Genomic DNA, 14658 nt, shown 5'->3' on the forward strand with positions numbered 1-14658 from the left:
GGGCATGGGTACATTATAATCGTCATTGACTATTTTACCAAATGGGCCGAGGCAATGCCAACAATAGACAACAGTGGAAAAACAGCTGCTCTTTTCTTTTTCAACCACGTGGTTTCTCAGTTTGATGTACCACAGGCTATAGTTACAGATCATGGGTCACACTTTCACAATCACACGATGGCTGAGTTAGCTGCTAAGTTAGGACTGTCACATGATAGTTATACCCCTTATTATTCACAAGAGAATGGACAAGTTGAGGCCGTCAACAATGTCCTGAAGCAAATTCTTCAAAGAATGATAGGGGTTCATAAAAAAAATATGCAATTTACAATTGATCACGTAAAATTCTATAAGTCAGTTGTAAACCTTGAAAGGAAAAAGCGATTAAGATCGATTTGCTTCATTATAGTCACCATTGACTATTTTACCAAATGGGTCGAGGCGATGCCAACATTAAACAACAGTGGCGAAATGACTGCTCTTTTCTTTTTCAACCACGTGGTTGCCCGGTTTGGTCTACCACAAGATATAGTTACAGATCATGGGTCATACTTTCGCAATCACATGATGGCTGAGTTGACTGTTAAGTTAGGACTATCACATGATAGTTCTACCCCTTATTATCCTCAAGCGAATGGACAAGTTGAGGCCATCAACAAATTCTTGAAGCGAATGCTTCAATGAATGATAGGGGTTCATAAACGAAACTGGCATTTAATCCTGTACTCTTCCTTGTGGGCATATCGAACCTCAGTGAGAAATGAAACTATGTTCACACCCTTTCAGTTGGTGTATGGTCTGGAAGCAATATTTCAAATACAATGAAAAATTTCATCTCTCAAACTCATGATTGACCTGCTACCTGAAAATTTTGAAGAATAAGCGTGTTTCTTAGAACTTATCCATCTGGATGAAACCCGTCGTGAAGTTTCATTGGCTAATGAAGTGCACAAGAAAAGAATCAAGGCATAATATGATAGAAATTTGAAGCCTCGCCTTTTCTCAGAAGGAGACTTGGTCTTGCTTTACGATCATGAATCTAATAAACTTGAAGCAAGGAAATTTGAACCACTTTGGATGGGTCCTTATATTGTGAAGTGTGTTTTGGCAAAAGGAGCCTACAAGTTGGTGGACTATGATGGAATTTCATTGTCATAGCCCTAAAATGGGTTGTATCTCAAACGTTACTATGCTTAATTGAGTGTAGTGAAAATCACTGAATATACGCTTTAATTGCATGTGTGTGTGTCAATGTGTCTTTTAGAGTTTTTATGTGGTTAAGTAATCCGCTTCTCATTTATTGTAGATGTTGGAACCTCTAGAACCATTTGTTGGTTATGTCGATGGTGTTAGTCAGAGTACGCAGAACCTATCTTCTGCAGCATGGGCCATTTTCACTCCAAGTGGCGAGTTAGTGAGTTTTCAAGGGATTTGTATCGATCGATCGATGAATAATATCACTAAGTATAGCGCGTTGATCGAACTTCTCTCTGATGCCATTTCACTTGGCATCTGCCGAATCATCATTAGGCTGGATTCACAACTAGTTGTACTGCAACTAACAAACATTTATATTGTTCAAAATCCAACAATTCTTTGTATGTTCATTATAGTTCATCTATTGGAGAGACATTTTGAGTACATTCAATATCAACATATTTCTAGAAGCTTTAATACATTAACCAACTCATTTGAAAACTATGTGTTAAATCAACATTTGCAACACATGTAAAAGTAAAAGTTTCAATTCACATCATTAGTTGAGTAGGATTGCATATAGCCATACATATAAAAACTCTCAAAGTAAAATAGATAGATGTTTTAAATTTTTTTACAAAATTTGTGTCCAAGACATGTTTGGTCATCTGACCTAAAAACCCAAAATGCATGCAAAAGCATCCTACGTAGACCTAGTGATGCTCATGATAACAGGTCACAACCTGAGCTATCATGCGCAAGAGCCGCATCCAATGGCCTGGAACACCAATAGTATGGCTCTGCATCCTCATAAGTAACTCCTTGATCCAGACATCCAGAATACCAAGGGTTAATCCCTCCACAGATCCTGCAACTCTGCTAAGGTCTCGGCCAAATCCAAATCCTGGAGAACCGCTCTCCCAATGTTCATCCTCGCTGGCCTACCTACCTCTTATTGGTGCCTCATAGGTCGAATAGTATCCACATCTGCATGCATGAGAATGATTTTACTTTAGTATTGAAAACATTAAAAGCACAAAAGCATGTAGAAACTTGAAAATCAAAAAATATTTTGGTCAAAAATTTACCTATAGCACCCCATTGAGTTCCCACTGGTAAAATCAAATCTGGATCTCCACGAAAATTCATTTCTGATTATGGATGCTCATCGATGACAATGTGTTGTCGATTGAGCCAACTAAAGAATGGAGTGGAAAAGATTATTGTTGATTGACTTGCATGTCTAGACATCAACTCAACCCACCACTGCATTCGTGGATCTCTGGGATGAGCTACACCCAGTGTTACATGCTATGGTTGCATCAATGGAATTATTTCTAAGGAAAAAGTGATTAAGATCGAACCATAGCTAAAATTCTTCGTCTTAAAACTTTTTACCTTTGTCAGTTGTTCTTTCAATGAAGAAAGTACGGCCTCACACTAGTCAAATACTTTTGGTTCAAGACACTCTAGTGCTTATTGCATATATGATCTGTTCTCCAGATGAAGTGTCACACTGTCAGCCAATTTTGTGATAGTGAAAGGGATAGTTCAAATCACTTACATCCTTGATGTTTATTTTCCCTTCCTTGCTAGGTTGTGTACATGGCCGGCAAAACTGTCGAATATAATCTCTCACCGATTCACCTCCATGGGAAAATCCTAAAAGTGAGATGGGGGCACCTTGCCTTGACAGTCTAGTAATGAAGTAAACATCATCAATCATAATGGGGACTGATTTATCTCCAGACCCAAACACTCTAGCCATATACCTCTTTCTCGCAATAGTGACGTATTAGATACCAAGCCAAATATTATATGATCGTTGGCGACACTTTATCATCGTGGTATTGATACGATTTTATGAAGGTGACTCACTCATGAGGAAGCCAAGAAAATTTTGAATGATTACCATTCAGGTGCTTGTGGTGGACACTTATCTGGTTATGCGACCACATAGAGAATTATCTGTGTTGGTTACTTATGGCCTAGTATATTTAAAGATTGCATAATTGCTGTCAACAGCTATCATGCCAGATCTATGACCGTAAAGCTAGATTACCACCTGCACCATTGCGTCATTGTTGGACCATTCGTCAAATGGGGCATTGATTTCATGACATGCAACCCCACCTTGGCGAGGGGCATGGGTACATTATAGTTGCCATTGACTATTTTACCAAATGGGCCGAGGCAATGCCAACATTAAACAACAGTGGCGAAATGACTGCTCTTTTCTTTTTCAACCAAGTGGTTGCCCGGTTTGGTGTGCCACATGCTATAGTTACAGATCATGGGTCTCACTTTCACAATCACATGATGGTTGAGTTGACTGCTAAGTTAGGACTGTCACATGATAGTTCTACCCCTTATCATCCACAAGCGAATGGACAAGTTGAGGCCATCAACAAAGTCCTAAAGCGAATGCTTCAAATAATGATATGGGTTCATAAACAAAACTAGCATTTAATCATGTACTCTGCCTTGTGGGCATATCGAACCTCGATGAGAAATGCAACTGGATTCACACCCTTTCAATTAGTGTATGGTCTAGAAGCAATCTTGCTGATACAATGCGAAATTTCATCTCTCAAACTCGCGATTGACCTGTTACCCAACACTTCTGAAGAAGAAGTGCATTTCCTAGAACTTATCCATCTGGATGAAACCCATCATGAAGCTGCATTGGCTAACGCAGTGCACAAGAAATGAATCAAGGCGCAGTATGATAGAAATGTCAAGCCTCGCCTTTTCTCAGAAGGAGACTTGGTCTTGCTTTATGATCAGGAAGCTGATAAACTTGGAGCAGGGAAATTTGAACCGCATTGGATGGGTCCTTATATTGTCAAGTGTGTTTTGGAAAAAGGAGCCTATGAGTTGGTGGACTATGATGGAATTCCATTGTCATCGGCCTAAAATGGGTTGTATCTCAAATGTTACTATGCTTAATTGAGTGTAGTAAAAATCATTGTATATACACTTTAATTGCATGTGTGTGTGTCAATGTGTCTTTTAGAGTTTTTATGTGGTTAAGTAATCTGCTTTGCATTTGTTGCAGATGTTGGAACCTTTGAAACCATTTGTTGGTTACGCCAATGGTGCTAGTCATAGTACGTAAAACCTATCTTTTGCAGCATGGGCCATTTTCACTCCAAGTGGCGAGTTATTGAGTTTTCAAGGGATTTGTATCGGTCATTCGATAAACAATATCGCTAAGTATAGCACGTTGATCAAACTTATCTCTGATTCCATTTCACTTGGCATCAGTTGAATCATCATTAGGTTGGATTCACAACTTGTTGTACTGCAACTAACAAACATTTACACTGTCCAAAATCCAACAATGCTTTGTATGTTCCTTATTGTTCGTCTTTTGGAGAGACATTTTGAGTACATTCAATATCAACATATTTCGAGAAGCTTTAATACATTAACTGACTCATTAACAAACTATGTGTTAAATCGACATTTGCAACACATGTAAAAGTAAAATTTTCAATTCACATCATTAGTTGAATAGGATTGCATATAGCCATACATATAAAATCTCTGAAATTAAAATGGATAGATGTTTTAAAATTTTTTACAAAATTTGTGTCCAAGACACGTTTGGTCATCTGACCTAAAAACTCAAAAATGCATGCAAAAACATCCTAAGTAGACCTAGTGATACTCATGATAATAGGTGACAACCTGGGCTATCATGCGCAAGAGCCGCATCCAACGGCCTGGAACACCAATAGTATGGCGTTGCAGCCTCATAGGTAAATCCTCAATCCGGACATCTGAAATACCAAGGATTAATTCCTCCACATGATCCTACAACTTTGCCAAGGTCTCGGCCAAATCCAAATCCTGGAGAACCACTCTACCATTTTTCATCCTCGCTAGCCTACCTGCATCCTGTTGGTGCCTCATAGGTCGAACAATACCCACATCTACATGCATGAGAACGATTTTAGTTTAGTCTTGGAAAAATTAAAAACACAAAAACATGTAGAAACTTGAAAATCAAAAAACATTTTGGTCAAAAATTTACCTATAGCACCCCATTGAGCACCCACTGGGAAAATGAAATCTGGATCTCCATGAAAATCCATCTCTGAGTATGGATGCTCCTTGACAACAATGTGTTGTCAGTCGAGCCAACTAAAGAATGTAGTGGAAAAGATGATTGTTGACTGACCCGCATGTCTAGACATCAACTCAACCCACCATTACATTCGTGGATCTCTAGGACCATCTACACTCAATGTTACATGTTGTGGTTGCATCAATGGAATTCTTTCTAAGGTAAAAGTGATTAAGATCAAATCATAGCTAAAATTCTTTGCCCTACCAATTTTTACCTTTTTCAGTTGTTCTTTCAGTGAAGAAAGTTCGAACTCACACCAGTCGAATACTTTTGGCTCAAGACACTCTAGTGCATATTGCATATATGATCTATTCGCCAAATGAAGTGTCACACTGCCAACCAATTTTGTGATAGTGAAAAGGATAATTCTCAAAGGAAAATCACTTACATCCCTGATTTTTATTTTCCCATCCTTGCTAGGTTATGTACCTAGCCGACAAAACTATCAAATATAATCTCTCACCGATTCACCTCCACGGGCAAATCTTGAAAGTGAGATGGGGGCACCTCGCCTCGACAGTCCGGTAATAAAGTTAACATCATCAATCATAATAGGGACCACTTTGTCCCCTATGTGAAAAACTTGATCTGTCAGATCCCATGCATGAACGAGGAACTGCAATAGTTCTATTTTTTGCCTCATTCTAGACAATCAGAAGTATTTGAGCAACCCATAGTTTTTTAGGGCCTCAACTGTACCCGGATTATATAGGAAATCATGTCTTATTCTTCATGATGTCTTTCTCACCAAGTAATAGTCATTCTGATCTAATGAAAGCCTACAATAAAACCATAAGCTTAATTAGGATCCTTTCCATGCAAAAAAACAGGACAAATTTTGGAGCAAACAGGTGAAATAAATTTGGAAAACTTGCCCAACATAGCCCAGGAAAAGAGACAGTGCGTTGTAGAGCAAGCAGCCTTCTATCTGGGTTCTCTTCAGTGCAATTTTCAACATGAAAGCCTGCGCTGATCCCAGGGTGAAAAAAATCAAACCCCAGAGGCTCCAAAAATCCCTAAAACTTGCATGAAATAGTAAAAGAATGACATAAAAATAAAGAGGAGGGGTAGATCTCCTACCTTGTCCAAATGGTTCGAGAACTCATCCACAGAATATCTCGCAATCAACTACTAAATTTTGAGGTAAAAAACTAGCTCGGAGCACAAAACGGAATCGTAAATATCAAATGGTAAAAATTACATGGTAAATACTTGTTTTATGTTTATTTCATGTTAATTAATCGAATAAACCTTAGTATTTATCTATTTTTACTCATAAAACAGGTATTTTTAATCCATTTGGTGTTGTTTTGAGTAGGTTTTACAGCTGACTTATAGAAATTGATGTGCTCAATGATAAATTGCATCTTTGACCATAGAGCATTCTTTTAGCTCTTTTTTGAGCTATGTTAAAAATTGAAAAAGGAACCCCCTTGGAGTCCTCTTTAAGATCTTTTCAGACTCTCTAAATATGAAAATATTGTTGAGTGCTTGTCCTTTTTAACTCGTTAACAGATTGGAAATGACATCTACTAAGTATAAGTTTAACCCTTTTTCAGGCTGAGATAGATTATTTATGAAAAAGAAATACGTTGACCGAACATGGTCAATAGGTTCTCTCTCGTATTGTTTTACGCCTTTTCAGACTTAAGAGACAAATCTACGAAAAGGAACTTGTGTAGTTTTCTTTTCGTCCCTTTTCAAACTCTCTAAACATGAAAAGGACTGAGTTATCATTGTCGTTAAACTCGTTAAAACATCAAATAGTGACAAACTTTTCCATCATTACAATACCGAGTTTCACCTTTGCTAGACTCGTTAAAACATAACATAGCGATGGATTCACCCGAAGGGTGGAATTATGCAACAAGCATATGTTATCCTCCTCAAGCTTGATAAAAATAAAGAGGTATTGGTCATCAATGATTGGGGAAAATTGAAAAAGGGGTAAACCACTTTTGGTAGTAGGTCACTCTTGAACATGACACTTTCACTTCATCACCATGACTATTTGGGTTGGGTTATAAGCTTGATGGTTATCATACAGTTGGTCTATCATACCATCCATCACCTTGTTTTGGGTCAATGCTACCAATTCATTTCAGTGTCACCGACATGTTCAAGAGAAATCATTCAATTAAAATTCATCCTTTTCAATACTGTAAACCTTCATTTTCATGACTGCAATTCTTGAACCTTGTGTCATCAGTCAAATTCTGTCTCCAAAATCATTACACTTGTTTCGTGCTGTTGATGCGGGATACATCAAGGCCCTCCTACAACAAGTTGCTTCTTGTCGACATCAGCACATTATCCAAGAAGTTGAATTAGAAATGCCATTCTAGTACCTTGAGGCTTACATACATCAATGGCAGGTTTCTCACTTCCAGCAATAGATTGACATCAATGGCCTTCGACCAAAAGACTTTGTGTGGTGTTCAACATAAAATCATCCATTCACACCATGCAGAATGTACTGCAATACCTTGAGGATCATTATCATTATCGGTGATTTCTCTCGCATCTGTTAACGACTTACATCATTGGTTGGTAATCAGACGGTCTCCTCTCATGTTCAACTTCAGATCACATATTCACATGGTTAGAATTGCACTTGAGTGAATGATTGAACGAGATAGAAGACCCTGGATCTAGTTTCATCCATCGGGGCTGCGATTTCAGGAAATGTACCAAATCATCCGTGCAATGGCTTTATATTGATGGTCATTCCGATCATGGGTCTATATCTATAGATGACTGTCTATGTACTTCTAATGAAAGTTTATATGTTGAGCATGGGTATGCCTTCCCTCAGTGATTCATGAGAAAAAAATCAAAATATCATGATATTGTATTGTAATCGATGCAGGTCACCAACCAATTTGGAACCTCCTCATCACATCGTAAAGCATTTCACGCGACATTACATTTTCGACTCCATTGTTACAGATCCACTTGAGCACATCACTCTCATCATCTAGATCAATGTTTTAGGGCTTATCAAACCCTAATTTTAGTTTCTACATGCCCTAAACAAGTCAACCTTTTGAATGCCTCCTTCCGAGATAGTTTCATGGCCTGAAGACATCCTGAAATGACCTCTAGAGGGACTAGCACAGTTAGGCCCATGCAAGGGTGTGCTGCAAAGCAGTTGAGTCCATGCCAGGGTGCTTTACAAAGCACTTAGGCTCTCTTTGACCTGCACTTGGCAAGAATGAGTGAAATTCACATAGGGTTTGGGGAATATTCTTATATTTTGGAGCCTTCTAGATTATTTCCACACTTATCATCTCCTATGAGCTCAAAAATGGATGAGGAATGAGTTAAGATACACCCTATCCTCTTATCCCTTCCTCCATGGAACCAATTCTAAGTTTGGAAGGCCATTCAATACCCTAAATTGATGACAAAAGCTCCTCCATCTTCCTATAAATTGAGCACTCATCTAAGTGATCAAGGGGCTGGACTTTGATGATTGTAAGGAGATAATGTTAGTTTGAGAATTGAGACTATTGTAAGTGTCGTTATGCTATCAGATTGCCATGCTTATGAGGTGATGTGGATGGAACCAAAGATGGAGGAGTGACTTCGAATCAGGCTTCATGGTTGTAATACTTCCTTCTATTCAATAAAGTATTTGCACCTTTTTCCATATGCTTATCTTGATATGTGATGGTTATATGTGTGAATGTATTTGATTCCATTTACTTGTAATCAATAGATATTTTTCTTTGATCGATTCTTTGCCTTCTATTGATGTTTACAGGTACTTCTCAAGTGTATTAAGTACAGGAAGGAGCGACAGAATCGATACAAAGGAGACAAGGGGAAGTGAAAGTACAAGTAGGTCCTCTCATTCTCTTTGTCTTATCTATTGTTTATAGAGAAAGGTTAAATTTCTTTAAACTATTCTTCTAGATATAGCTACTGTCTAGGGAATTAGTATTTATCCGTAGATGCCAAATTCTTCATAACACATGGGAAAATGGTGTGAGTTCCATAAGAGCTCCATTCACAACATAGGTGAGTGTTAGGCCAAGCAATCACTGGTGGTCAAGCTAAAGGCTTCTAAATCAGATGCAAGTTCCAACTTTGAGTTAGAACTCGACAAGGGCAATGACAAAGGGAAGAAAATCATTGACATAGAACCTAGTTTCACTATGGCAACCACCAAAATCGAAAGGAATGGATTGGAGATCCAGAGGAGGGTTTACGCCTCTTCCTCTCATAGATGTGGGTGAAAGGTTCTCCGTTGCAATTCATTATCGATAGTAGGAGCCAAAAGAACCTCATTTCAGCAAAGTTCGTGAAGCGGTTGGGCCTACCGATGATAGCACATCCGTATCCATACATCATCAGGTGGCTTCACGAAGGAAGAGATCTCTGTGCCAGCCAGTAGTGACACCTCCCCTACAGCATCAAGCCCTTCATGGATTAGGTATTGTGTGATGTTTCTCCTCTTGAAGTTTGTGATGTATTATTAGGACAAACATACTTGTGGAAGCGACATGTTGTATATGAGTCTAGACCTTGCTCTGTGACTATTACTTTGGGCAATAAGTTGTACATGATACCAAAGGTAGCCCCACCTACCACCATCTCTTTGATCATAGTAAAGAAATGTAATAAGATAATTTCCTAGACTAAGAAATTTGTTTTCGTTATGATTGGCCCTTAGGGCAAGAAGAAGGTTATGGCCACAACTTCAAGATAGGGATCCAATGCACAACAACAATAGATGGACAAGGTCATGGAGGAGTATAGGGAAATTTTTGCATCACCTACAGGGGTACCTTTGCACTATTAGGTCAAGCACTCCATCAATTTTACCCTGGTTATGTTGCTACCCAATGGAGTGATCTATCGACGCTCTGTTTTGGAGAACGATGAGATCATGAGGCAGATTAAGGAGATGTTGTAGAAAGGGCACATTAGGCCAAGTGCATCACCATGTGGGAGCTTGATTGTGTTGATACAGAAGAAGGACGGGACCTGGAGACTCTATATTGATTATCGAGAACTGAACAAGATCATTGTTCGGATAGGTAGCCAACCCCATGGATTAATGACCTTCTGGACTAGCTCTTAGGGGAAAAATATTTCAAAAATATTGACTTGAAGTCTGGTTATCACCAGGTGCCTATCAAACCCTCCGATGTATTGAAGACTACCTTCAAATCAAAGGAGGGCCTTTTCGAATGGTTGGTCATGCCCTTCGGGTCGACGAATGCCCCTGCAACCTTCATGAGATTGATGGATGACATCTTGCTAACCTTCACCAATACATTCATGGTGGTGTATTTATATGACATCTTGGTATTTAATCAGAGTTGGGAAGAGAACATCCACCATATTCGACAGGTCCTTCAAACCTTGTGACAACACAAGCTGCGTGCCAATTTTGAGAAATACACTTTTGGCATGACCCATGTTCAATATTTTGGGTACATCATTGATAAGCAAGGTGTGAATGGGGACCCAGCCAAGGTATAAGTTACTCGGGATTGGCCAGCCCCAACCAATCTAACAGAGCTCCACAACTTTCTGTGTTGGGGTTCTCTCATATCACTTGGCCTTTAAGTCAAGTCACCAAGGGTGGAGCGAAAGAAATTTATTTTTGGTCTGAAACCCAACAAAAGGCACTTTCTGAGTTGAGGCATTTCCTCTGCTCTTCACCATTGATCACATTACCAAACTTGTAGCAACCATTTGAGATTAATATAGACGCCTCTAACTATGCTATTGGTGCAGTTCTTACTCCACAGGGGCATGCAGTGGCTTACCATAGTGAGACACATTCAGACACAGTCTGAAAGTATCCCACTTACGAAAAAGAAATATATGACCGGTCCAAGCATTTTGAGATTAGTTATCACTATATATGGGATATGGTGCAGAGGAAGAAGTGAGGCTCCAACATTGATTTATTATGGAATTGAGCTAGTTGCTAACATCCTCACCAAGCGTTTGTCAAAATGGAAGTTCTTGGTCTTCAAAGAGTAGCCTGTACTGATGGACATGACCCTCATGGGTAAGGTTCATGGTTGATTGAGAACACTGAGCTATGCTCTCCCCCATGTTTGATCTCCCAGGGAGAGGAATTAAGCCAGTGAACTCCTGGGATTTAGGGAACTCTTGACAATATGACAACAGGTGATCCTTACCCCTTGTGTTAAATGTAGAAATAGATAAATACCCAATGCATAAACAAAAAAACACAAAAATCTGACTAATTTCAAAAATAATAAACCTAAGCCTACATGAAAATAATTAATAAACTAAAATATTTAAATTATTACATAAGAAATTGACAGTTATTTTATATATAAGAAATTTTAATAATAATTGACTTTATTTCATTTCTTTTTAATAAAGATTTTTAATTTTAGAAAAAATTAAAAACATAAAACATAAAATTAGTAAAATCTTTTATTTTATTATGAAATAAATTAATAAATTATTTTTATTATTATTAGTAATTTAATATTAATATCTTATTAATAATAAGAAATTAATTTCTTTATTTATATGTAATTTTAATAATAAACTATCATTAACATCTATGAAAAAACCTAATTAAATAAATTTTATTTTATTTTATTATTGAAATATATAATTAATAATAATATTATTATTATTGGATGAACCCCGAGCTGCTCGACGCTGTGGCTCCTGCACGCGCCCACTGATTGCGACTGCCATCGGCCGTTTGGGCCTCGGCCCAGCCATGGATCCTCCGGATCCCCCCTCGGAAGGGTTGGACCAGCAAAATGCCTTCTCAGCCTTGGTGAAATCGCTCCCTCCGCAGTGCCCCAGACCTGCCCTATCAAAATTTGTGAAAAAACTGGATGGGATTCAAGAGGTTCAGTTGCCTCCAGTCTTGCCCTGCATGGCAGCTCTGTCTCTGGCTGAAAAGGGCCTCATTGGCCAATTCACAGGCCTCTGGCCTTCTCCCCGAACCGTTCAAAGATGGGTTGAAAGAAACTGGACTGATAAAATTCAAGGGAAGATCTCCATAAGGTTTTGTGGGAAAGGATATTTCACATTCCACTTCGAATCTAAAGAGGATAAGGACCTAATTTTCAGAAATGGGCCCTATTTTATGGATTCCAGGGGCCTGTACCTGAATAAATGGACACCAGATTTTGATCCTGAACTGGATGTCCCCAGCGCTGTCCCGGTCTGGGTCCGTCTTCCTCATCTCCCTCTCCACTGCTGGGGAGATGAATCTGTTCGAGCCATCAGGAACGCAGTTGGAAAATACATAGATCGAAGCAAACCGAAAGAGAACATGCAGGCATGTGTGAGGATTTGTGTCAAAGTGGATCTCGACAAAGGACTCCCTGAAGCGATAAAACTGAAAGTGGACGAATGGAGCCATATCCAGCAGCTCGACTACGAGCAGATTCCTTTTAAATGCAAGGTATGCCACAAATATGGCCACTTTGCCAATAGATGTCCTAATCTTGTTGTTGCAGAGAACGAAGATCAAGAAGGCCATTGGGAACCAGTCAAAAAGAAGAAGTCTGCCCCAGCATCCAAAGCTCCTCTGGAATCTGATCCTCCTGTTCCCTCTGCTCCTCACCCCTCCTCATCCTCCCCATCCCTTCCTGCTCAACCCCCTCCTGATCTACCCCTCCCTTCCTCTTCCAACCCCTTCTTTGTTTTATCTTCCCTCGACCCCCCTCCTGAGGATCCCTCTCTGCTCCCCTTGATCCCCTCCGAACCTTCAGATCCTTCTCCCTCCCTGATCACCCCTTCGCAGGCTTCTCTTGATCCCCCTCTCCCTAGGCTCACCAGAAGCTCGTCTAAAGATCATGGATCCTCCGGCGACTCTTTCAAGAAACCAGGTCCTGGAAGAAAATCAGCCAAGCAGCACAGAGACGAGAATGCTCAAAAAGACATAGCCATGGGCACCCAAACCCCTATAGAAGCTTTCATCTTGGGGCAACATGAGAAGGAGACAACACAAGAGAGGCGAGCACCTCTCCGTAAACCAGTCACCCAATGATGAAAATGTTGTCTTGGAACAGCAGGGGTCTAGGGCACCCCTCAAAAGTATTAGCCCTCAGAGATCTTATACATAGTGAAAAACCAGACATAATTTTGATTCAGGAGACAAAACTAGAGCAGCAAGAAATAAGAGGAATTATTGATCAGCAGAAACAATACAAAGGCTGTATCAGTGACTCAAGAGGAGCCTCCGGTGGAATTGCCACCCTTTGGGACCACAGCAAATGGAACTGCACAACAGTTAATTTACATCAGCATTGGATTAGAACGGTCCTGGAAAACAAAATCGATAATCAAACAGCAGTTGTCTACAATGTCTACGCCCCCAACCACTACAGAGAAAAGGAAAGTTGTTGGGACGATTTAAAGGCTACTATCGATATAGAAATGACTTCAAACATTATAGTGGCAGGCGATCTCAACCTGATCTTACACGCCAACAAAAAAAGGGGAGGCAGCTTTTTGCCTGACCCTTCCAGAGGTCGTTTGGAAGTAATTATCCGAGATCATGAACTGGTGGACGTTGTACCAAAAAATTGCAGGTACACCTGGAGTAACCGCAGGCTTGGCAAAGGCAATATAATGGAGAGGCTGGACAGATTCTTAATTAATGTATCGTTCCTCTCCTCCTTTTCTGTGGGGTACGCTAGCATTTTATCCACCTCAGCCTCTGATCATTACCCCATTACACTTACGCTGGAAGCTCACTGTCCTCTTGGGCCAATCCCGTTTAGATACAGTCCTCTTTGGAATTGGGATCTGGTGGTTAGAGAAATTTTACAGGGATCCTGGAATCAGCACATCGAAGGCTCACCAGCTTTCATATGGGAATCTAAACTAAGAAGAAATAAACAGGTCATCAAAGAATGGGCTAGAACCAACTACAAAGAACCTGAAGAGACCAAACAAAAAATTAAGACTGAACTTGAATGCATTCAAAGAACAATAGAGGTTCAAGGCCTCTCTCAACAAAATAAGGAGCAAGAAGGATTACTCTATGCACAGTTGAGTCACACAAACAGAGAAGAAGAGCTAAAATGGAGACTAAAGTTAAGGTAGCTCTAGCTTCAAGGCGGTGACAAAAATAGTGCCTTTTTTAACAAATAGGCCACAGCAAGAAAACTTAGAAACAATGTCAACTCAATTTTGGACAATGAAGGCACCCGGAAAAATACCCAAGAAGCCATCAAAAGAGCAGCCACTGATTATTATAGAGAGATTATAACGGAAACCAAAGGAGAAGAGGATTATGGTGACCTTCTTCAATACTTGCCCCATGGAATCACCAGAGAAATGAATGACAGCCTAACAAA

The 14658-nt window shown here is 39.6% G+C and overlaps 1 protein-coding gene across 1 annotated transcript; it reads left to right on the forward strand.

Annotated features, from left to right (window-relative positions):
* The first annotated feature begins 13348 nt into the window (after positions 1 to 13348).
* LOC149243495 (uncharacterized) lies at positions 13349 to 14404 on the forward strand. The gene has a single exon (XM_089371225.1). It carries the CDS (start codon positions 13349 to 13351, stop codon positions 14402 to 14404), a length of 1056 nt encoding a protein of 351 aa, XP_089227351.1.
* The last annotated feature ends 254 nt before the right edge of the window (positions 14405 to 14658 follow it).

This window comes from Pinus tabuliformis, chromosome 8 (assembly GCF_031772625.1).
Source record: "Pinus tabuliformis cultivar Carrire ecotype Pingquan chromosome 8, CPIR1, whole genome shotgun sequence".
NCBI classification, from domain to species: domain Eukaryota; kingdom Viridiplantae; phylum Streptophyta; class Pinopsida; order Pinales; family Pinaceae; genus Pinus; species Pinus tabuliformis.

What these genes read in the sequence shown, in the direction of transcription:
- LOC149243495 (XM_089371225.1), top strand. Translation starts at nt 13,349, where the DNA reads ATGTTGTCTTGGAACAGCAGGGGTCTAGGGCACCCCTCAAAAGTATTA.